The sequence below is a fragment of the Coturnix japonica genome, chromosome 13 (assembly GCF_054131305.1).
Source record: "Coturnix japonica strain WE chromosome 13, WE-NBRP24, whole genome shotgun sequence".
Lineage (NCBI taxonomy): Eukaryota > Metazoa > Chordata > Aves > Galliformes > Phasianidae > Coturnix > Coturnix japonica.
The window spans coordinates 12,097,049-12,115,849 of NC_140675.1; the positions used below are offsets into that span (position 1 = coordinate 12,097,049).

At 43.6% G+C, this 18,801-nt stretch overlaps 1 protein-coding gene and 1 long non-coding RNA gene across 10 annotated transcripts in view; one reads left to right on the top strand and one right to left on the bottom strand.

The window, feature by feature from the left end:
* On the bottom strand, positions 1-16,370 carry LOC107320634 (uncharacterized). Of its 9 annotated transcripts, XR_014933807.1 has the most exons (6): positions 12,991-13,125; positions 11,685-11,905; positions 11,295-11,356; positions 11,059-11,178; positions 1,098-1,241; positions 1-339 (listed from the first exon to the last, which is right to left on the bottom strand). It is a non-coding gene; the product is annotated as an uncharacterized LOC107320634 (long non-coding RNA). The 9 variants fall into 9 exon arrangements; XR_014933808.1 differs by lacking the exon at positions 12,991-13,125 and having other exon boundaries at positions 11,295-11,365; positions 11,685-11,820; XR_014933809.1 differs by lacking the exon at positions 12,991-13,125 and having other exon boundaries at positions 11,295-11,374; positions 11,685-11,819.
* ARPC1A (actin related protein 2/3 complex subunit 1A) overlaps positions 15,734-18,801 on the top strand; it is a 14,804-nt gene continuing 11,736 nt past the window's right edge. The window contains exons 1-2 of the mRNA XM_015876666.2: positions 15,734-15,873; positions 18,550-18,631. Of these exons, the coding sequence (XP_015732152.1) occupies positions 18,568-18,631 (64 nt within the window). The 5' untranslated portion in view covers positions 15,734-15,873; positions 18,550-18,567. The remainder of the gene's footprint in view (positions 15,874-18,549; positions 18,632-18,801) is intronic.

An 18,801-nucleotide genomic window follows, 5' to 3' on the forward strand; every position in this document is an offset into this window, starting at 1 on the left:
TTCGGATCAATAACAGCAACAGTTTTATTAAAGAAATCTTTAATAAATTCCACAAAAGCAGCAAACACAGCACTTGCAAATGGAGGCTTGCTGCTCCCAGAGGCAGGAGGTGTAGCAGAGAATGCAGGATGAACACTGGATTCCCATCTCTTCAGTAGGAATGAGCAGACTCGCTGGGTGCTGAGGTGTCCCTGGGCCAAATGATGAGAGTAAAGATGGACTGTAGCACTGAGCTGCATCCTGGCCATGGAAATGCTGCCCTCAGTATCACCAAGTGGTGCTGGAGGATGAGTTCAGTGACTTGAAATTCTGCTTGAAAGGGCTGGAGCCCACCTCTGCCTAAAACCGAGAGGAAAAAGCAGATATGAGACACAACAGAAGTTCTTCGTTACTGATTCTCCAATTCTTTCTAAAGTAATAGAGGTTTCCATTGACATTCTGTCCTGCTGCTGCAAACCGGCGGTGTGATCCATAGAACTCGTGTGATGTTTTGCTTTCCTGTCTGCAGGCATTAGACCACAGAGTTCAAACTCTGACTTTCAGATCTCTGAGCTCAGAATGACTCAGTCACTCAACTCCAAAAGGAAAAGAGGCTTTGGAGGAAGTTCATCAGGCAGAAATAACTGCTCCATTTTTCTTTGCTCTCTCCAATTCTCCCAGTCTGGGAGAAAGAAAAAAAAAAAACATAATTCATTGTCTGCTTGCTTAGATACTGTGAGACCACAGTTTGCTCCACAAACAGGAAGGCGGCTGTGTTTTTCTAGGTATTAACTTATGGCAGCACAGTGAAGTGCTGCCAATTTGTACCACTGCCCAAAGAGCGCTGTGAATTGCTGAGAGCGAGCGGGATCCTTCTGAAGCAGTCAGTGTTGGACCGAGTCCCTCGAGGCCTATTGAAAACGCACACTCAAAGCTCATGTTGCTTTCAGGAAGCACCTCAGATGAATGTATTTCTCTATTCATTTTCAGTTTAATACCAGGACAGCGTTAGTTTCTCATCCACTTCTATGCACCAGCCTTGGTATCTCCCTTCCTAGAAAACTGCAAGGAAGGGAAAAGGTGGTAAAACACATCGCCAAGAGCAGCAGCAAACTTACCTCACATGAGCTGTGTTTGCAATGGACTGTGGTCCCATGCAGAATGCTTCTGAAACCTTGGGCCCTTCTGACACCCACTGCTGATGTGTGTGCTTCAGTTACTTCTCACATTGATTCCATGTTTTTCAGTTAGCTGGAGGGCATCTGGGAATGAGAAAACATGCACGGTAAGGCAGAGAAATCTTGTCATAAAGCAGAGATGACCTCAAAATTACAGTTGATAACCTCCATGAGATGGAACGAGCCAAACTGATCTTGGAAGATCCTGTAAAGAAACGGCAGCTTTAAGGGAATTAATTCTCCAGGTTACAGAATCCTACTGAGGGCAGCTGTGCTACATCAGAGCTCTGACAGCATTAGCTACACCTGTAGTGCTGCTCAACTAGAAAGTCACAAAGGAAAATCTACAGTCATACCTTGATCTCGTCAGTAGTAACACAATGATGAGCAGAAGTACAGCTCAGCTGCTCAGGTAAACCAAGTCAGAAACACACGGTTCTGTTCCTAAGTTTTTCTCTGACTCATTGTCTGATATTTGTAATTCATCTTCCACAGTCACCCACATATGAAGTGTGTATAATCACTGGCAAGTTATGAGGATTAACTATTCTGTGTTTATATAAGGCCTCATGATCCTCAGATAAAAACTGCTTTAGAAATGCAGAATATTATCACAAATTAAATTTATTTTAGTGCCATCAATTAGTTCAGTGCTGGGTCTGCCAGCACTTCTGACAAACCTCCCCATAGAAATAAGCTTTGCAGAATACATATTTACAGCTCTATATTATCCAAACAGCTGATCTACCCTGTTACCTAATACAACATATAAAACCATGAATAAACACTGGCGTGATTTGCTAACACAAATCCTAACACAAAGCTTTCGGTGAGTACAGGTTAACTGTGCTTCAGAGCAGAGCCATTGGAAGTCTGAAATACAGATGGAAAAATGCCATTAAGTGCTGATGTTTGTGCTTCAGGCCACAGACCATCCAGCTCCTTCGGGTGCTTGCACCTCTACTTACAGACGAGTTGATGGTGGGGCAACAAAGAGCTTCAACAAAGGGCAAATGGACTTCAAGGCCAGAGACAGGACACGAGATTCTGCTTTACTCTGAATAAAGATTAACCTGTTAGCTACAGAGAGTTAACACTTACTTGGCTTAGCTCACATGAGATAACATCCTACCTTTTCTTAACCCACGGCAGCCTGCTCATGCAGCTTTATCTTTTTGATATGATTGAGTTGCATAGAAGAACAACACAGACCTTTCAAACCTACCCTGTTAAGATGGATTCTGGAGCCAATGGCTCTTTACACTCTTAAGCAATAGAGCCAGTTGAGATATGGGATTTGTCTTTCCCTACGTAGAACTTGACCTGTTTTCCCCTTGTTCCTGCAAGGTACTGTTCCACTTACTATGGAAGGTGGTAAATAAAACCAAAAATGGGAACACAGCTCACAAAGTGCTGCCATTCCGAATTCAAATGTTGTTCAGCAGGCATATTTCAGTGCCCAAACACTTAATCTAAGCCTCAGCATTTCTACAACAACAACACGACCCACAAAAACCTGGGTCTGCAGCTGTTTCTGTGAACAAGCACCTATTTCCTTCAAGTAACCAAATCAACTTCATTATATCCCAATGGCCAGATTCCAACACAGCAGAGCAAGCTATTGATGCTGCACATAATACCAGTTGTCTACTGAGACACGTGGCCACACCTTTCCTGTTTCCTTGGCTAAGCATTCCCAGCTGTAGACCTCTCCCAGGAAAAAATAATCCTGTAGACCTGGCAAGCACACAGAGGAGGGAGGGAAGAAATAAACTTGTATGGATACAAACAAGTCTTTATCTCGCATCTCTTGGTCATAGACACTGCTGTGTTTGTGGTGCACCCTCCAGGCCCTTATACCGAAGGGCTGGAAGAAGACGTGTAAGCTAGGAATGCTGTAAGAGCACAGATAACAGTGTCTGTCTAAGTCTGATGGGGCAGTCCTATGCAGAGCCAAAGTGCAGCAGGTTAGGGAGAGTAAGCAGCTCTCTGTTTTACCCCTCAAGCCACTCCACTTACTTGTACAGTCCTACAGTGGTAGACAGATCTAGTCTAATAAATCTTCTGCAAGTTGCCAGGACGTGGATGTTAAATGTGTCATCTGATCTACTAACAACGGCAAGTCCTGAAGATAATTTAGTTCCAACAAGTTAATATTTTAATAGAATGCTCTGAACACAATCTAATGACTAATATAGATTAATAATAACTAACATTTCCATTTCAATTCACTCTATAAATGCTAATCAATTCTCAACCATATCAGGAGATAGGTCAGTGTTAGACACCCCATACAGATAAGAAAACAGATAGAGTGCCAAGAAGTAGCAGTGCTCCTTAAAGCACTCACAGGCTTCTCATGGGGGATAAGAATTTCTTTCCCTCTTTCCCACTAAGTGGAGAACCAAGGTAGAGAACCAAGCTAGAGTTGGATATGCTCTGCCTGCTCTTTGCTCACTGTCCACATCAGAATAACACATATTGCTTCAGCTCTCACAAGGGAAAGTTTTCCTCATACAACTTTTGGACTTGTTACCAGCTGATCTTGGTAAGGGCACACGGGGCATGAGCATCCTGAGGTTCATATGGGGCATATGAACAGAAGATGATCTCCCAGGAGCCAGAAGCAAAGAGCAGAACAGTCACCTCTTCGTTCTCAGTCCACTGTCTGCTCAGTGGATTGCAGTGCAGTTCGTTTGCATAGGTCACATATGTCTGGCTCAAAACGTAGCAGCATTTCATGTCTCCATCTGACATGTCTGTCCTGGAAATTTTTCTTATCTCCAAAGAATAATTCTGGTGCTGCACCTGCATATCAAAAGCCTGGCAAGAATTCTGTGCGTTCAGAGCAATCACAAAATGGGTTTACTATTGTAATTCTTTTGAAACGCTTTCAGAGAAAACAGTGATGATGACAAGCCAAGTTCTGCTTTCAGTTATATGAGCTCAATTCAATTCACTGCAGTAAAGCAGGAAAAAAAACACCCAAATCAAAGCAGGTAAGGAGAGCAGACACTTGGATCCTGACCAGAAAGATGTTTTGGAATGTTTCTAACTAATCCAGAACTAAGTTGCTCAAGTGAAGCACTGCAGCTTAAGGGAGCAAGGTCAGGGCCTTCATACTTCCAACAGGAGAACAGCACAGCCATTACTATTCATCCATCTCCAGTCCTGTACTGCTGCTGTGGTAAGCCTGGCTAATACCAGGAATTATTTGGAGGTGATGAAAGAGAAGTTGGAAGAGGAGAAAAAGAGCAAAATAGAAGTTCAGTGTCTGGTCTCTGAACTCAGAACTGAAACCTCAGTCTAGAAGCACAACATGAAGAGCCTTGGAAGAACCAAAGAGCTGGAAGAAACAAAGTGAGCACACAGCTTTCAGGGAGAATGGGGCAGGACTTAGGATGGTCTGTTATTTAGTTTGGCTGCTGAGTCACAGCTTATAGATGTGATCTGTTAGGACTCATTTTGGTAAGACAAAGGAAGGAGAGCACTCCTGCCAAGAAGAAAAGTACATTAGCAATAATAAATAGGGACTACTGAGACCTAACCCTTGTATGCTGGCAACAGAAAACCAACGCTGAACCTTTCAGGAAAGGCTTTAAGTTGGACTTCCTTACTCCAACAGGAGCTTTATCTTCCAGCAGCCCTACAAAAGCCACTAGTATTTCCTGAGGATACAAGAATGCACCCAAATCAGACTGAACCCCCCGGAATCTGCTCCTTGAGATCTGGTAAGGTAGACAAGAAGTTAAGGCTATCTTTGTAACAGTCTCTCTCTAGCAGAGCTAACAAAGATGCTTTCATATAACAGAAAGAGAAGTTAAGGAGCCTGGACGGTTTTAACCACATGTCTGAGACACGTCAAGACAAAATAAGCTATTCTATCTCTGCTTTGGTCCATAGACAGTCATAGGGAGTGAAGCTACCTTGTTCTTTACTATTATCATTGTCCTGGAGATACCTAAACAGAAAGTGGAAGAGTCTAACACCAAGAAACAACCCAGCAATGAGGAACTGAGCTGCAGTCCAGTACGATGTTTGTAGCTGGGGAGAAGATCCAGCCACATCATTCATGGTTTAACAGTCACTTTTCTGATATTGCCTACAGGATTAGTGGTGAAAGTAGCAATAGTGCTCACGGAGATGACAAGTGCTGACTCCCAGAACTCCTCACCCCATGAACTACTATGTTATTTCAGCCCCCGTTCCTTTGGGACAAAGTTGGCTGCGAGGTTCCAAGAAGCAGAGCAGACAGCTGAATCAGTCCAAGTCTGCACAGGCAGCTCTAAGCAGAGGCTTCAGACCAAAATGAAGAAACTCACTCTTGACCTGGAAAAGGCAAGAAATTAAACCATTCAAGAATACATCTAGCACAAGCCTGACCAGTGAGGGCTGATGGTGGAACCCCAGGGAGTCAGCTTTGGGCTGATACCTTATTTCTTAACACTTTAAGATCTCTCTATCAAATGTCACTGTAATCAGTATGACCAAGAGAAGAAAGGCGAAGATGAGCCACAGCTAATTCTTAGGAGCACGCTGCAGGCTTCTTACAAACTCATTAGCTGCCTTCCAGAAACAACAGAGCAGCTGAAGTAAAAGCCCTCCTCAACTGCAAGGCAAGGAATTCATCTTCTTTTTAAGGATAATGAAATCCTGCTTTGAACTCTTCGGTGCTGCAATACCAGTGGGTTGTTTCACCATCGCTGCCTTTAATGAAGCAGTTCTTTACTCTTCAGCTTGTGGCGTTCTTATCACCATGGTATCTGACTGCACGTACTGATCATAAAAATACATAGAATATTTGTGATTAAAGGCTCCTAGGAAAGAAAAAAAAGTTCCTTCATTCTTTCCCCTCATGACAAGTCATTAAACACAGTCTAGAATAGTCTTGAATAACACCTTGTTTCTAACTGAATATTCTTTGAAGCAGAAAGTCACACTAATCAACCCAGGCAATTACTAACAGCACATCTGCACAACGAATATCTGAAGTGGAAAACATTTGCTCCACAGCAGCATCATTATAACAGCAGGAGCAAGGGAGACTATCACACTGATGGGAACTGGGGGATCTTGTTAAATTCCTAATGGTGAGGAAAGAAAGACTTGTAAACATTTTAATCACCCATTCAGAGCAACCAAGAGAAACTCTGCCAGTCGTTACAGTGGGTGCCAATTTAACTGTGACTGGCTGGCAGGACACACAGAGAAGTGAAGTGCAAAGAAAACTTGTGTCCATTGAATGCTTGGCTTTATCTTTCCAAGCCAATGCTGCTTGTGCTGCTCTGAATGAAGGAGAGAGCCTTTGAGAGGATGCTGGCAGAACGGCAACAAGAAAATATGAAGAGCTACAGGTGGAAGTGAATATCTCCCTGAAGCAATGTACATGACTGGATGAGGCATCTCTAAGTATCAGTTCCAAGGATGTCACTTGAACTCCCAGAGCCTCCCTTACTTGCTATACAGGCAGATGAGCTGCCTTGGCTTTCTTTTTTTAATAAATAAAAATATGCTGTAAATTGTAAGAATTGATCTCCTCCAGGAGGCTGAAAGATGACACTGTCAATATTTAGAAGATGCAGATTTAGAATCTGCCATCCTTGCAGCCAAGAGAAAATGGTGATGGAGTCCCTGGCAGAGATCCCAGCCAGCTTCCTGGGCTGTCTCCCCCAACCCATTACTCTGGCCTACATCACCTGGCAAAGTGCCTCATTCTGTTGCATAGAGACAACGTGGAATCCTATTTTCATTTTGTATGAGCAACCATCTGAAAACGGGAGAGGGGAAGACTAGGCTAAAAACTGGAGCAAATTTCTCATGATTTCATGGGCTTCATTCTTCTGCCTCCATGATCACATTGAGCTCATTCAGAAATCCAGGATAATATTTAGCCATGAGAAAAAGGGCAGCTAATGTAAAGTGACTGGAGCCATTTCATGCCATTTCTATTCAAAGAAACTGTCTGGTGCACTTGGTAAAGTTCACAGTCCTGAAATAAACCTATCATGTGAAATATCTATTTTCTTCCCCCTGGAGGAAATTAAGGATCTAATCCATCAGCTGAGGAAGGGAGGACACAGCATTCACCAGCTGCAGAAGATAAGATTGAAGACTGATAAGGATGAACTGCAGGTGGCACTGGAGGAAGCTGTCTTCCCTAGAAGTACCAGTGCCACAGAAGTAAGAGCTGCACACAGGCCTGACACCGGCTTGCACACATTCCACTGGACAGATTTCTTCCAGAGCAGCTTTGGTTGTTTTTCTGCTGCATTTCTCCTTGCAGATTTGCATTCAGCTTCAACTGGCTCAGGTTAGCGGTCAGAAGGATGAATCTGAAATAATGTGTAGCAATATGACATTAAGTTGTATGCCAAAGCTGCAGCAAGGTTTAAGTTAGACACTACGTTCTCTAGTTGTAGAGGGAATTACTCCTGGGACAAGATGGTCTGGAGATCACAGAGTCTCCATTACTGGAAGTTACATACAGTCCAGTCTCATGTCCAGGAGCTGGTTTAACAGATAACCCCAATTTTAGATAGATTTTTAAGATGATTTCTTGAAAGCTCTCCTAGTCCTGTTTACAAGAAAGTATTCATAACTTAGTGCAAAATCTTAGTACCTCAGTTTTAAACAGGCTTAGAAACTGGCTGTTTTTATTACTTGGTGGGCAATAATTTGATACAAAGGCTGGATTAGATTCAACATAACAGAATGTTGTGCCATATGCTTCACTGCACTCCGCAGGAAAATCACCAGCATGCAATTGAGTCTCCACAGGTGAGTCTGGAAATTGAATCAACAGGGCATGCTGAAAGTCCCGAGCTCAAGAAGATGGAAACAGACCCAAACAAAATGGAAATCAGAGGGGATGTGCCAACAGTAACAATAATGAGCTTGTCAAGATGCTGAATCAACTGCAACAGAATGTCAAGTTAAACTGCAGAAGGTGCAAGCAGGACCCTGAATAAAAAGCCATGCCAGTTCTATCTTACACCTTAAGCAACAGAGTAATAAGTTATGTAGTCTTGTTTAGACAGATATCTTGAAAAACAGAGAATTTATATTCATTAGTCCCAGCTCTCCCACTCACACCAATTTCAACCCGCAGTAGTTCCAAACCTTATACAAGATATGCATTAATATCAGCTTTTCTCTCCACTCAGGTGTGTGCATATACACACACCAGTCTAACTCACCCTCTGTTACATCTGCCTCAGTCAGGAGAGCCTCTCACAGAGCACATGGCTACAGCAACTGCAAACAGGCACAAATGATACCAGGATAAAGCACAGCTTTTTTGTTTTTAATCTGGTAGCACCCTAAAGAAAAGCCTTGCAGATCGACCTCCTACATCTTTCAGCTTCTTCTCTGTTCGTTATTTTCTCTTTCACCTGCTTTCAGGACCTCTTGATTCAAATAGATGAAGATGCTTACCAGCATGAGAAAAGCTGCAGGAAGAGCTCTTCAGCCTGATACTGACAGAGCTGGAAGGAGCACAAATCAGAGCAGCGGGTGCCCTCCAAAACTCCTGGACAGGGCAGAGGTTGTGGAGAGACCCAGTGAAAACAACGGCTATGCATAGAGAAGGTTATTTATGCAACAGCTATTTTGGCAGAGTTTATATGCAGGTTGTTTAACACTCAGTCTTACCTTTGAGTAAAAAATGCAGGGTTAGGCCAGTAATGGACAAACATAACACTGCCCTCTAAGGAAATTCTGTGGAACCTGAGGAGCTCAGCCATTAGAACAATTCTACTGATGGATGGCAAGATTTACTTAAAGTCTGGACTGTCTTGGCTCAGTTTTGCTTCTAGCAAGGCCTATGAAAAGGCTCTTAGCAGATTTGGTGGAAGAGTTAAGACAGTATTGAACACTTCTGTAAAACCTGCCCTAAAAAGGGCACTATCAAATTCTGCCTCCATTGAAACTATAGTCTTGTTAGTTGTTTCTATGGTGCTGGGACTTCTCCATGGAATGCAGCCCACAGCAAGATCTACTTCAGTGAAATTTTAAGCATCTTTGCACTACAGATTGCAGTCTGAAATATCATACCTGCCATTTCATTCCATGCATAGACCTAAGAAGCTATTTTAACATCCACCACATTGTGCAGTTCATTTCCATGAAGGATAGACCACACAGACAAACATCTGCAAGGAAAAGAATATGAGTTCTGGAATGGACTGGTGCCATGAGGAGCATTTCTCAGCTGCAATTATGGGACACCAGTTATAAGAACTGAGTCATAAATGCAGCTGTTATTTAAATAGGTTAGAAACTCCAACAATACATTTACCTGCAACTGACTGGTGATTAAAGGATACATTTTTAGCAGGTGAACTGCAACCTCTATGCCAAATTTGGAGTTTTAAGCTTTGTTAATACAAAACCTACATAGCACAGCAGTGGTGCAGCATTCTAGCACACAGCAGCACATTTACTTGATGCTCTTCAGCTGAAGAGCAGTGTGTTGTTAGAATGCAGTCTTTCTATTAAAGCCCTTGTAGTTCTTCTTCCTTAGAGTGGAGCTTATTTTTTATTATGATTTCTTTTTATTTTACAGCAACAGCAGTCCTCCAGTGATTCATATCAGTAAACAGTGAGCACTAAACAAGCCATGGCGCTCATATTTTCCATGAGATAAAAAGCCACGCATTGTAAATTCTGGAGCAGAGACTATATTTGTTTGTTGAGATTGCAATCAAACACATTTTCAGTCAGGTCTAAAGCCAGCTGCTGCTACTGCAGCTTAACTTTGAAATAAATAATATTGGTATATACACTCAAATCCATGTACACAGATATCCAGTAAAACAGATTCAGACTCGAGGACTCTGTAAACAACGGGGTCTATTTCTGCCTCCAAGGTGTATCATCATTTTAGCTTTCATTTAGTGTTAAGGCAAATACAGAGTTCCTAATGTTCCATAGCACAGATACAGTGGGGGTGAGAATCCCAGTCGACTTCGTAGTGCACAATCTTATAGAGAAAAATAAGCTACTGAAAACTAATCCACAAATCACTTAATGAGATAAATGGAAGCCCCGGAGCTGAGCAGTTAACATTCCAGGAATCCAGTACTCCTTTATTTTCTAGAAGGAACCTACCTGCTATTAGATGAAGGCAAGATTCAATTTTTACCACCCTACTAACAAGAATGAGGAAATCATCCCTGAGCACTGAAAAGCTGATGAGAAAGCAAGGAAAGCTGGGGCTGATCCAAATTACGTCTCCACCCTTCTGCCCTTTATATTGGTAAATGGAATATATATCCTAAGGCTTCCAGCCTCTCTCTCCAGCATTTATTGGAAGAGCACTGTTAATAACATGTTAGCACTTGCTTTGCTTTTCACAATCCTGAAAAGCAGCATGCTTGTTAGTTCACTGATTGCAGTCTGGCAAAATTAATCCATGGAAGAAGAAATCTCCTTTCTCTGTGTCTCTTTGGTAATATACATCACAGATGGCACACTGAGGAGTTCCTCCATTTCCTCTCTTTTTACCCCTTCTTCCACTTATTGCACAGCTCCACCCATCACACTTACCAGGTCTCCAACACAAGAGGAGGCTAGTTTCCCTCTCTAGATAGTCAATGACATTCGTCATTGGCACAGAGGGGAGAAAAGTTGCCAGTACTGAGCAGATTGCTCCATTGGCACTGTGCTGACAACTGACACTTCAGAAATATCAAAGCTAGATGTGAGTTTAATGCATAGCATTTTCTCCCCGAGTAAGGATGAGCATCCTGCCTTCCTGCTTAAGACTACCTCACTTTCAGACAATACCTCCACCTTCCATCCACTGCGTGCCCCTAAATCACATTTTTCCACTCAAAGGTGGACATCAAAGCCTGAAGTGTTATTAGAACAAAGTTATTGACTTAACAGATAGGGATAATACCTTTGAGTATTCCAGAGGTACTAAGCAAGCATACTGGCACCTGGTTTATGGTCTGATCTAGCGCTGCCCATGTCAGCTGGGATTACTTCTATCAATTTAGATCCAATTGAGAAAGGCAGCCTATGATAAAGAAAAATTACAGATAAGGCAAATTCTCTCAGAAGGCAGCATACAGGTCTACACTCCTACTTTTCAATAGCCTGTATAAATAGTTGCACTGTCATTCTGCTTCATACCTTCCTCAGAAGCTCCATGCATGGCAAAAGAGCTGTGTCAGGAACAGGACCACAACATGCACCTGGAAAATCTTAAAGAACTAATTAATTGTAGTTAAAGATCTGTAAGTCAAGATTGAATAGGCTGAGTAGCTCACCCTGGAAGGACAAAAAAAGCAACACAAAAAAGAGCTACCATGAAACTCCAGCTAGGCAGAAGAGGTGCATGTAAGATGCTCTCAGCCCACTGGAGCTGAAGGAACTTCAGCACTCTGCACCCTGAGCAGAACATATCAGTCAGAATCTTCATGGTGTTTGAATAGAGCAGCAACAAGCGACCGATATCAGCAGCTGATCTACACCCACAAAGGAGAACTTGCAAGGTGTACTATCAGCAGTGGCAGGACTTACCCTTTATTTTTGTGTTGCAACAAAACTCAAGAGTATGAGCATCGGCAGATCCCGGGGTAGATTCCATCTTCCAATTTCTTTTCCTGATCCTCATAATTCCATATCAACACTTCAAATCCCTTGTGTTATTATTTATACTGCTGTTCCTTTTTAGATTAGTAACTGGATATAGAGCTGTTCTCCAAGCAGAAACATCAGGGTCTTCTGCAGAAATGAAAACACTGAGAATTCAATTGAAGCAGCTGTATATATCTCCTGTCCAAGCTCAGTGCTTCATCACGTAAATGCATCTAGATAATTTGTGGAAGGATCACATCAGACATATCCTAAGACACTTATTTTCCAATGCAAACTTCTCTCTTGTTAAATATTTGCTGGTCTAGGAATAGAAGGATAACCAAAGCCTATCCAAGTACAGGAAGGCCAAACACAAACTAGATGACAGAGGAAAGGGGTGGGATGGCCAAATCAGCTCAAAATGCACACCAGGGATTTTCTCAGCAAGAAAAGAGCTCACTTCTGGGGAGATACCCAAGTGACAAAATCCTTTTCCTCCATGTTAGTGGCTCAGGAACAAGCACTGAAGTTGGAGCTCATGTCTGAAGCCACCTGCCATGAATTTATCATAGCAGAAAAGGGTGTGGAACCAACATGAGGAAAACAGGTATGTTCTCAACATAGATACTCCACAAGCCTGTTTATGCATGGAGATAAGGTCTGAAATGGCAACTGTACAGGGGCGTTTTCACTAACAGTAAAAAAGAAAGGGCTAATAAGCAGCATCCTACTACTTCCAAAACGGATGACCAATAAGGGCATCTTTATGGGCACCAAAATTGCACAGGAAGGCTTTTCTTTAAGAGAGATTCTATCTCATCTGGGGGGCATGGTATATAGCAAAATTGCACTAACAGGCTTGAGATCATTTAGATGTCTACACAGTAAATACATGAGAGGACAGAAAGAATGCAGCAATGTGCAGATGGAAGAACTATCTGCGTGAGATCTGAGAAACTGAGAATAAGAGTTCTCAAGTGTACCCTGAATGACAGAAGACACCATCAGTACTTGAGAAATACCTGCACTGAGAGGTGTGGGGCTTTAAGATACAAGGTGGGATCTGGGCTATTTCTTGCAAATATTGATAATAGCTGTAACGCAAAGCTCTTGCGTTATATATAATAATAATAGCTCTTGATAATAGCTGTAACGCAAAGTCTTAATAAAGGTTATTATATAGAAATAATAATAATTGAGATTGTTCACAGTGTGACAGCAAAACAACAAACCAGGATGCTGCTCAAACCTGTTGCCACAAGGTGCTGCAATAGGATGATGGAGGAGCACAGAAGCAAACTCTGACAGCCTGGGAGGTGGGCACAGCTCCTGTGGGCATGAGATTATCCTGGTTGTGGAAGATACGTTCAGGAAATAGCAGGGCTGGCTCCTAGTAAGTGCCTCGAATGAGGCAGTGCTTAAAACAGCTGGGTACAATTTCACTGTCAATCTAAAAAGAAAAAGCAATAAATATTGCCACTGTTTCTTTTCTCTGGAAAGCAGGTTAACAGCAGGGCAGGCACTGCTGAGCATTGCACACTGGACACTTAGTTCTAAAGATGGGCACTTGGAGCCCCAGCCCTACCAGCTTGAGCACAGAGGCTCCCATCTTCTCTGACAGGAAGGAAAAAGCAGTCAGCATTGAGCTTATCATTACCTAGAAAGCCAGTATGCAAGAAGACCACTCAGTAAGCCTGATCAATATGCAGTCTGCCTTCCTTCTTATTTTGTGCAACTGTTGCACAAATTATATGAAGTTCTAACAATTGTCACATAACATTGTATTAAGATGCAAAATAACCAACAAAAAAACAACCAAAACAAAGCAGGACAATTGGATACATGGACTTATCAAGCTTTAAACTCATGAATTTGCAGTTCTTTCAATCAGTGACTTCATCTGACCTTAAGGCAAGCACTCATCATAATTCAAGAGTATTTCTGATGAGAATCAATCTTGATAAATAGTGACCTAAATGGCAGTTCTAGGACTGCAGAGGATGCAATTAGGAAAAAATGACCTTTCATGTGTCCCCCTTTTAAGCATCAGATATGATATAATGCTCAGTGTCAGAAATTGCTGCGTTTTCCAGTAGTGAGATGAATAACACACATCTCGAAGGCCTCTCAAACTAAGCACTGTTATCTGCAAATACCCTTTTGTTATATAGCAACCCGCTTTTTGAGTAGCTGTTACCAACTATATGCCCTTGCATACAAAACAATGTCCCAGCTCTTCCTGGCCTCCCCCCCCCCCCCACCAAGTATATCCTAAGGCCATACTACTATACTACTTTTATTACAATCAGTTTGATTTGGCTTGCAAGGCCTTAATCTCCAAAACATTGGCATCCTTTCTGGATTACCACAGTTAAATTGCACCAGCAATACCACAGGAACAAAGGTGGAACGTGCTCTGGAAAGCTATGCTGAAGATGAAGCCTTTAATGCTTAAAAGCTCTGCAGAGTTCCTCATTTAGATACTTTCACCCCATCTGCTGAAAATGGTTTTGAAAACATAAAGCCATGCTTAAAGTCAATTTCATTCCCGTTATGTAACGTTACTTGGCCTAGTTGAGCATCCTTAATCTGTGCAGCTGAACTAGTTTTATCGTTAAGCCAATAAGGGCTGCAGCCATTACGTATCTCAGGGCTGAAGAACCACAGCAGCACCGGTTTAGGAGCCCATTAAGCAAAGTCTCCTTCCTGAATGAAAGACCTTCCATTGTACTTCACCCATTGTGAGAAATATTTGTCTGATCTATTCTTAAAACCTCTAAGAAAAGCCTCCATGTTGCCTAGTCATCTGCCTGCTACTTTAGCTTATGGCTCCTCACCCTACTATCCCCAATGGACACGAGAGAACAAATTGTCCCTTCCCTCATGGCAGCATCCTTTTATCTATTTGAAGACTTACGTCTGTGGCTCTCTGTTCCCTCCAGCTCTGTAACAGTCATGTGTTCAAAGACTGAGCATTATTTTTACCCTTTTTCCTCTAAATCACACGAATTTTGCTCATGGCTCAGCACTGGACACACCGTTTTAGCACAGCTCAGCATGGCAGGATGCCTGTATCCTATTAGCACTATACAGACCTGCATGGCATTCACTGCTCTAACAGCAGGACATTGCCATTCAGCTTGCAGCCCACAGCAGCTCCTCCATCCCTTCCTATAACACACAGCTGCCTTTCCTAACATCAATACAACCAGCCCCACAGTTATAAGCACACAGTACTACCTGATGCTTTTTCCCATAGAGTTCCCCTCTTTGCATTCTAGCCCTCTGACAGTGCATTAATACAAGCTCAAACTTGACCCCATCTCCAAACACAGCAATTACAGGGGCTGTTTCATTACAGATGAGTAATGGACTAAAGGTATTTCCCCAGACAAGCGCTGACACCAAGTACATTGTACCCCAACCAGCTCTGCCATGCTGGACACAGCTTGCCTTGCTCCCTCCATCCACCGAGGCACAGCATGCCCCCCTCACACAGCCATAGAGCCCTCTTACACCTATAGACCCCCTTCACACAGCCATAGAGCCCTCTTACACCTATAGACCCCCCTCACACAGCTACAGCCCCCGTCACACAGCCATAGAGCCCCCTCGCACAGCAAGAGACCCCCTCTCACATCTATAGACCCCCCTTACACAGCCATAGAGCCCTCTTACACCTATAGACCCCTCTCACACCTATAAACCCCCCTCTCACACCTATAGACCCCCCCCTCACACAGCCATAGACCCCTCTTACACCTATAGACCCCCCTCACACACAACGTGAAGCCCCCCCCCATGTGTGTGCCACATCCCCACACTGCGCATGCGCCCCCAACCCGCCCGCCGCCTTTGTGTGCGGCACATTCCTCCCTCCCCCCCCGCGCATGCGCACAACGCCTTCCCGTCACGCCCCGACACCCCCCCCTCCCTGTCAGCATGGCGCACGCGCATCCCGCGGGGTTGGCCGGCGGGCGGCGCGCATGCGCAGTGCGCGTTTCCTGGCTCCCTTGTCAGTGCCGGGCCGCCCCCCTTTCCCACCCCTCCCCTCGGCCGCCGCCGCCGCCCGGAGCGGAGTCGCGTTGACTGCCCAGAGTCCGCGAGCCCCGCTCCGCCCCCGCAGCCTCAGGTGAGTCCCGGCCCCGACCGAACGGCTGGCCGCCCTCAGGCCCAGCTGCTGAGGGGGCGGCGGCTCTGCAGCACTCAGCCGCGGCCTGCCCGCCGTGCGGGGCCCATAGCCGGCCCTGTGCTCATAGAGGGGCGGGTGGGCCGGGAGAGGGGGCGGCGGGGCAGCTCCGTCCTTGTCCGCACCGCACAGCGGCCTCAGCACCGGGCACCTGTGTGGGACGGCACCGCCCGGCTGAGTGCGGCCACCGCCCCGACGGGAACGGGCCGATATGACAGCGGGGGGAGGCAGCGATCAGTCACAGGCAGCTCTGGAAATAGGCAGAGATTTACAGCAGCTCTCACACTCACACTGTCTGCAATTTGGAAGCATCTCCTCGCTGTTTCCCTACCTCGTGCTTCTTGAGAGGTGACAGCAGCTCAGTCCTGGGCTTCTCAGGGCTGAGTTTCTGAGGGGCCGTGTGGGTGAGCAGGAGGAATTTTGTCATCCTGCCCTTAAAAGAAAATATTGAAACAAGGACAATTAGTTTGCATTTGAAAGGAAGCTCTATCTACCTAACAAAGTTACCTTGACACTGCCTTTCCTATGTTAAAACCTGAGCTTGGCAGACAGGAGAACACTGTGGGGTTTATGCTGTATTGGCTACATTAAGTCATTCAGCCACTGATAAGAAATAAATCTTCGTAAGATCTTACAAACAGTATTTATCTCCCCAAAGGAAATAATATTGCAACGATCAGATGGCAAATATTTGTGCTCTTTGAGATTGTCATCACTGTTCTTTCTTAATGAACGTTACCTGCTTGCTGTGAGTTGTGGTGCTTGAGACGAAGGATGAGGATGCATCATGTCCCTTGTCCAGCTGTAAGCTTTGGGAACAGCCTGTAGGTTAGTGAGCAAAACAATCTCTGAACTAGGAGCTGTTAGGATGGGACAGCAGTGTTTGTACAGGGAGCCAATCTGTGCAGAAAGCACGAGGATTGCATTAGAAATAGCTGCATTCTTCAGGCAGCAGAGATTGGATAGTTTTACTTTGTATTTGGAAAGAATCAAAAAGGCTGAGCATTCCCTGTTGGTAGAAGAGCTCGTCAGCTTTTCCTGTATATGGAAATGCACTGCTACTGAATTGCTGGCATGTATTAAAGCAAGACTGGGGAAAAAGCAATTTGCTGTGATGTTTTGCTTATGTTAATGCATGGAATCTCACACCATAGCTGCCCAAGGTCAGAGGTAACTTGGATCATGGCAGTTCTCTCACATTAATAAAAATAAGTAATTATTCTTCTGAGGGCTGTACTCAAATAGCAGCTTTATGTGATCTTTAGCATAAGGTTATTAGAAGAAAATTAGAATAGTTACAATTATGAACTGGACTTAAAATGAAGTTCAGCTAAATGAGCTTTGAGTACATTTGATGACACTGCAGATCATGGCTTTCATATATAATATAGATTATTATATATATATAGGAACAATGCTGCATCATCTCTACTCAGGACTTTAGGCATATTTCTTAAAGCAGGGGAGTGCTCAGCTCTGTAAGGGGTTACTCATCTCTCATTCACTCCTGAGTTTCTGTGGGACTGCCGTTCATTTCCTGTTTGCTTCCAAATTCCTACCTTGTCCTGAAGTCTCCACCCTCTGCTAACATGGCCATACTTGGCTATGTTGTAATTTCAGGCTGCGATGGGTGTGGATGTCTTGGAGTGACATCACAGAGATGGTGCTTTTTAGATGTATGCAGTGGGGCAGACCGACAACGTGCCATCAGCCATGGATAAATTGCTACAAAAGTTTGTTTAATATGTGAAAGGAAGAAGAAATGGACAAATCCAAGTTGTGTGTGTTGAGCTGTGCACATTGCAGCTGTTGCAGGTGACCTTGAGTTGTTACAGTGCTACCTTCCATCCGTTTATGCTGTCCTTGATTAACACAGGACACAGAAATAAGATCTGATATTTTAAACAGCTTCGCAGTCACCTGTTTGCACTGTCTCTTTCATAAGAGAAAAGAAAAACTGGGCGTCTCGCTTTGTAAGAAAGCATTCACAAACCCAAAGAATTCAATTTGATCTTTCACTGTTTGAGTCTCATAAGGATGGAAGCCATAAAGCAGTTAATTGTTAGGATTAATTTGAAGGAATTAGTAATTAATTACTGATGTTAGTAGTTTTTCCCTAGGATACACATAAGTAGTTTTATCAAGCAACACATCAGCAGATTACAGTCACATCTGAGCACATCAGCTTAACCTCCTGATGGATGGAAAAGAAAAAGGCTTCACTGAGGCTCACAGCACTACAATACACACCAGAATGTCAAATCAGTTCACTGAGACATCACTGAATTTCTTATTTAAGTATTCTAATTCCCCAGTTAAATTCTTAGGTGTGTTAATTTCATAAGAACCTGTTTCCTCTTATGAGGATACAGGAAGAAGCAAGTGCATACACCTTTTAGAGCAATTCATTGACCTACTAAAGATCTTGGGGCACACAGGGAAAGGTCTTAATCTACAATGACACATGCACAGTAGATAGATCATCATAATGGACTGAAGCAGCCTTTGTAGATGTTCAAGACCGATTTGTTTTTATAACTGTTTAACTTTGAAGTGCTTTGTTGTCATTTTTACATCTTTACGTTTTCCCCCCCCCCCCCCCCAACTTTTACAACATAGGAATATCTTTAACTCGGAATGTCTCTACATCAGTTCTTATTGGAGCCAATCACCTGCCATGCATGGAACAGAGACCGTACTCGTAAGTAACCTTTTCATTTACTTTTTCAACTGCTCTTTTCTCTGTGCTGTCAATCGGATCATCTTGAAACCTTCTGGACCACATTCAAGAAAGATGTGGTCAAATACATAACGCTACACTTATAACCCAAAAAGCACGTTACATTCCTAAATCTGGTTTTGATTTTTAGA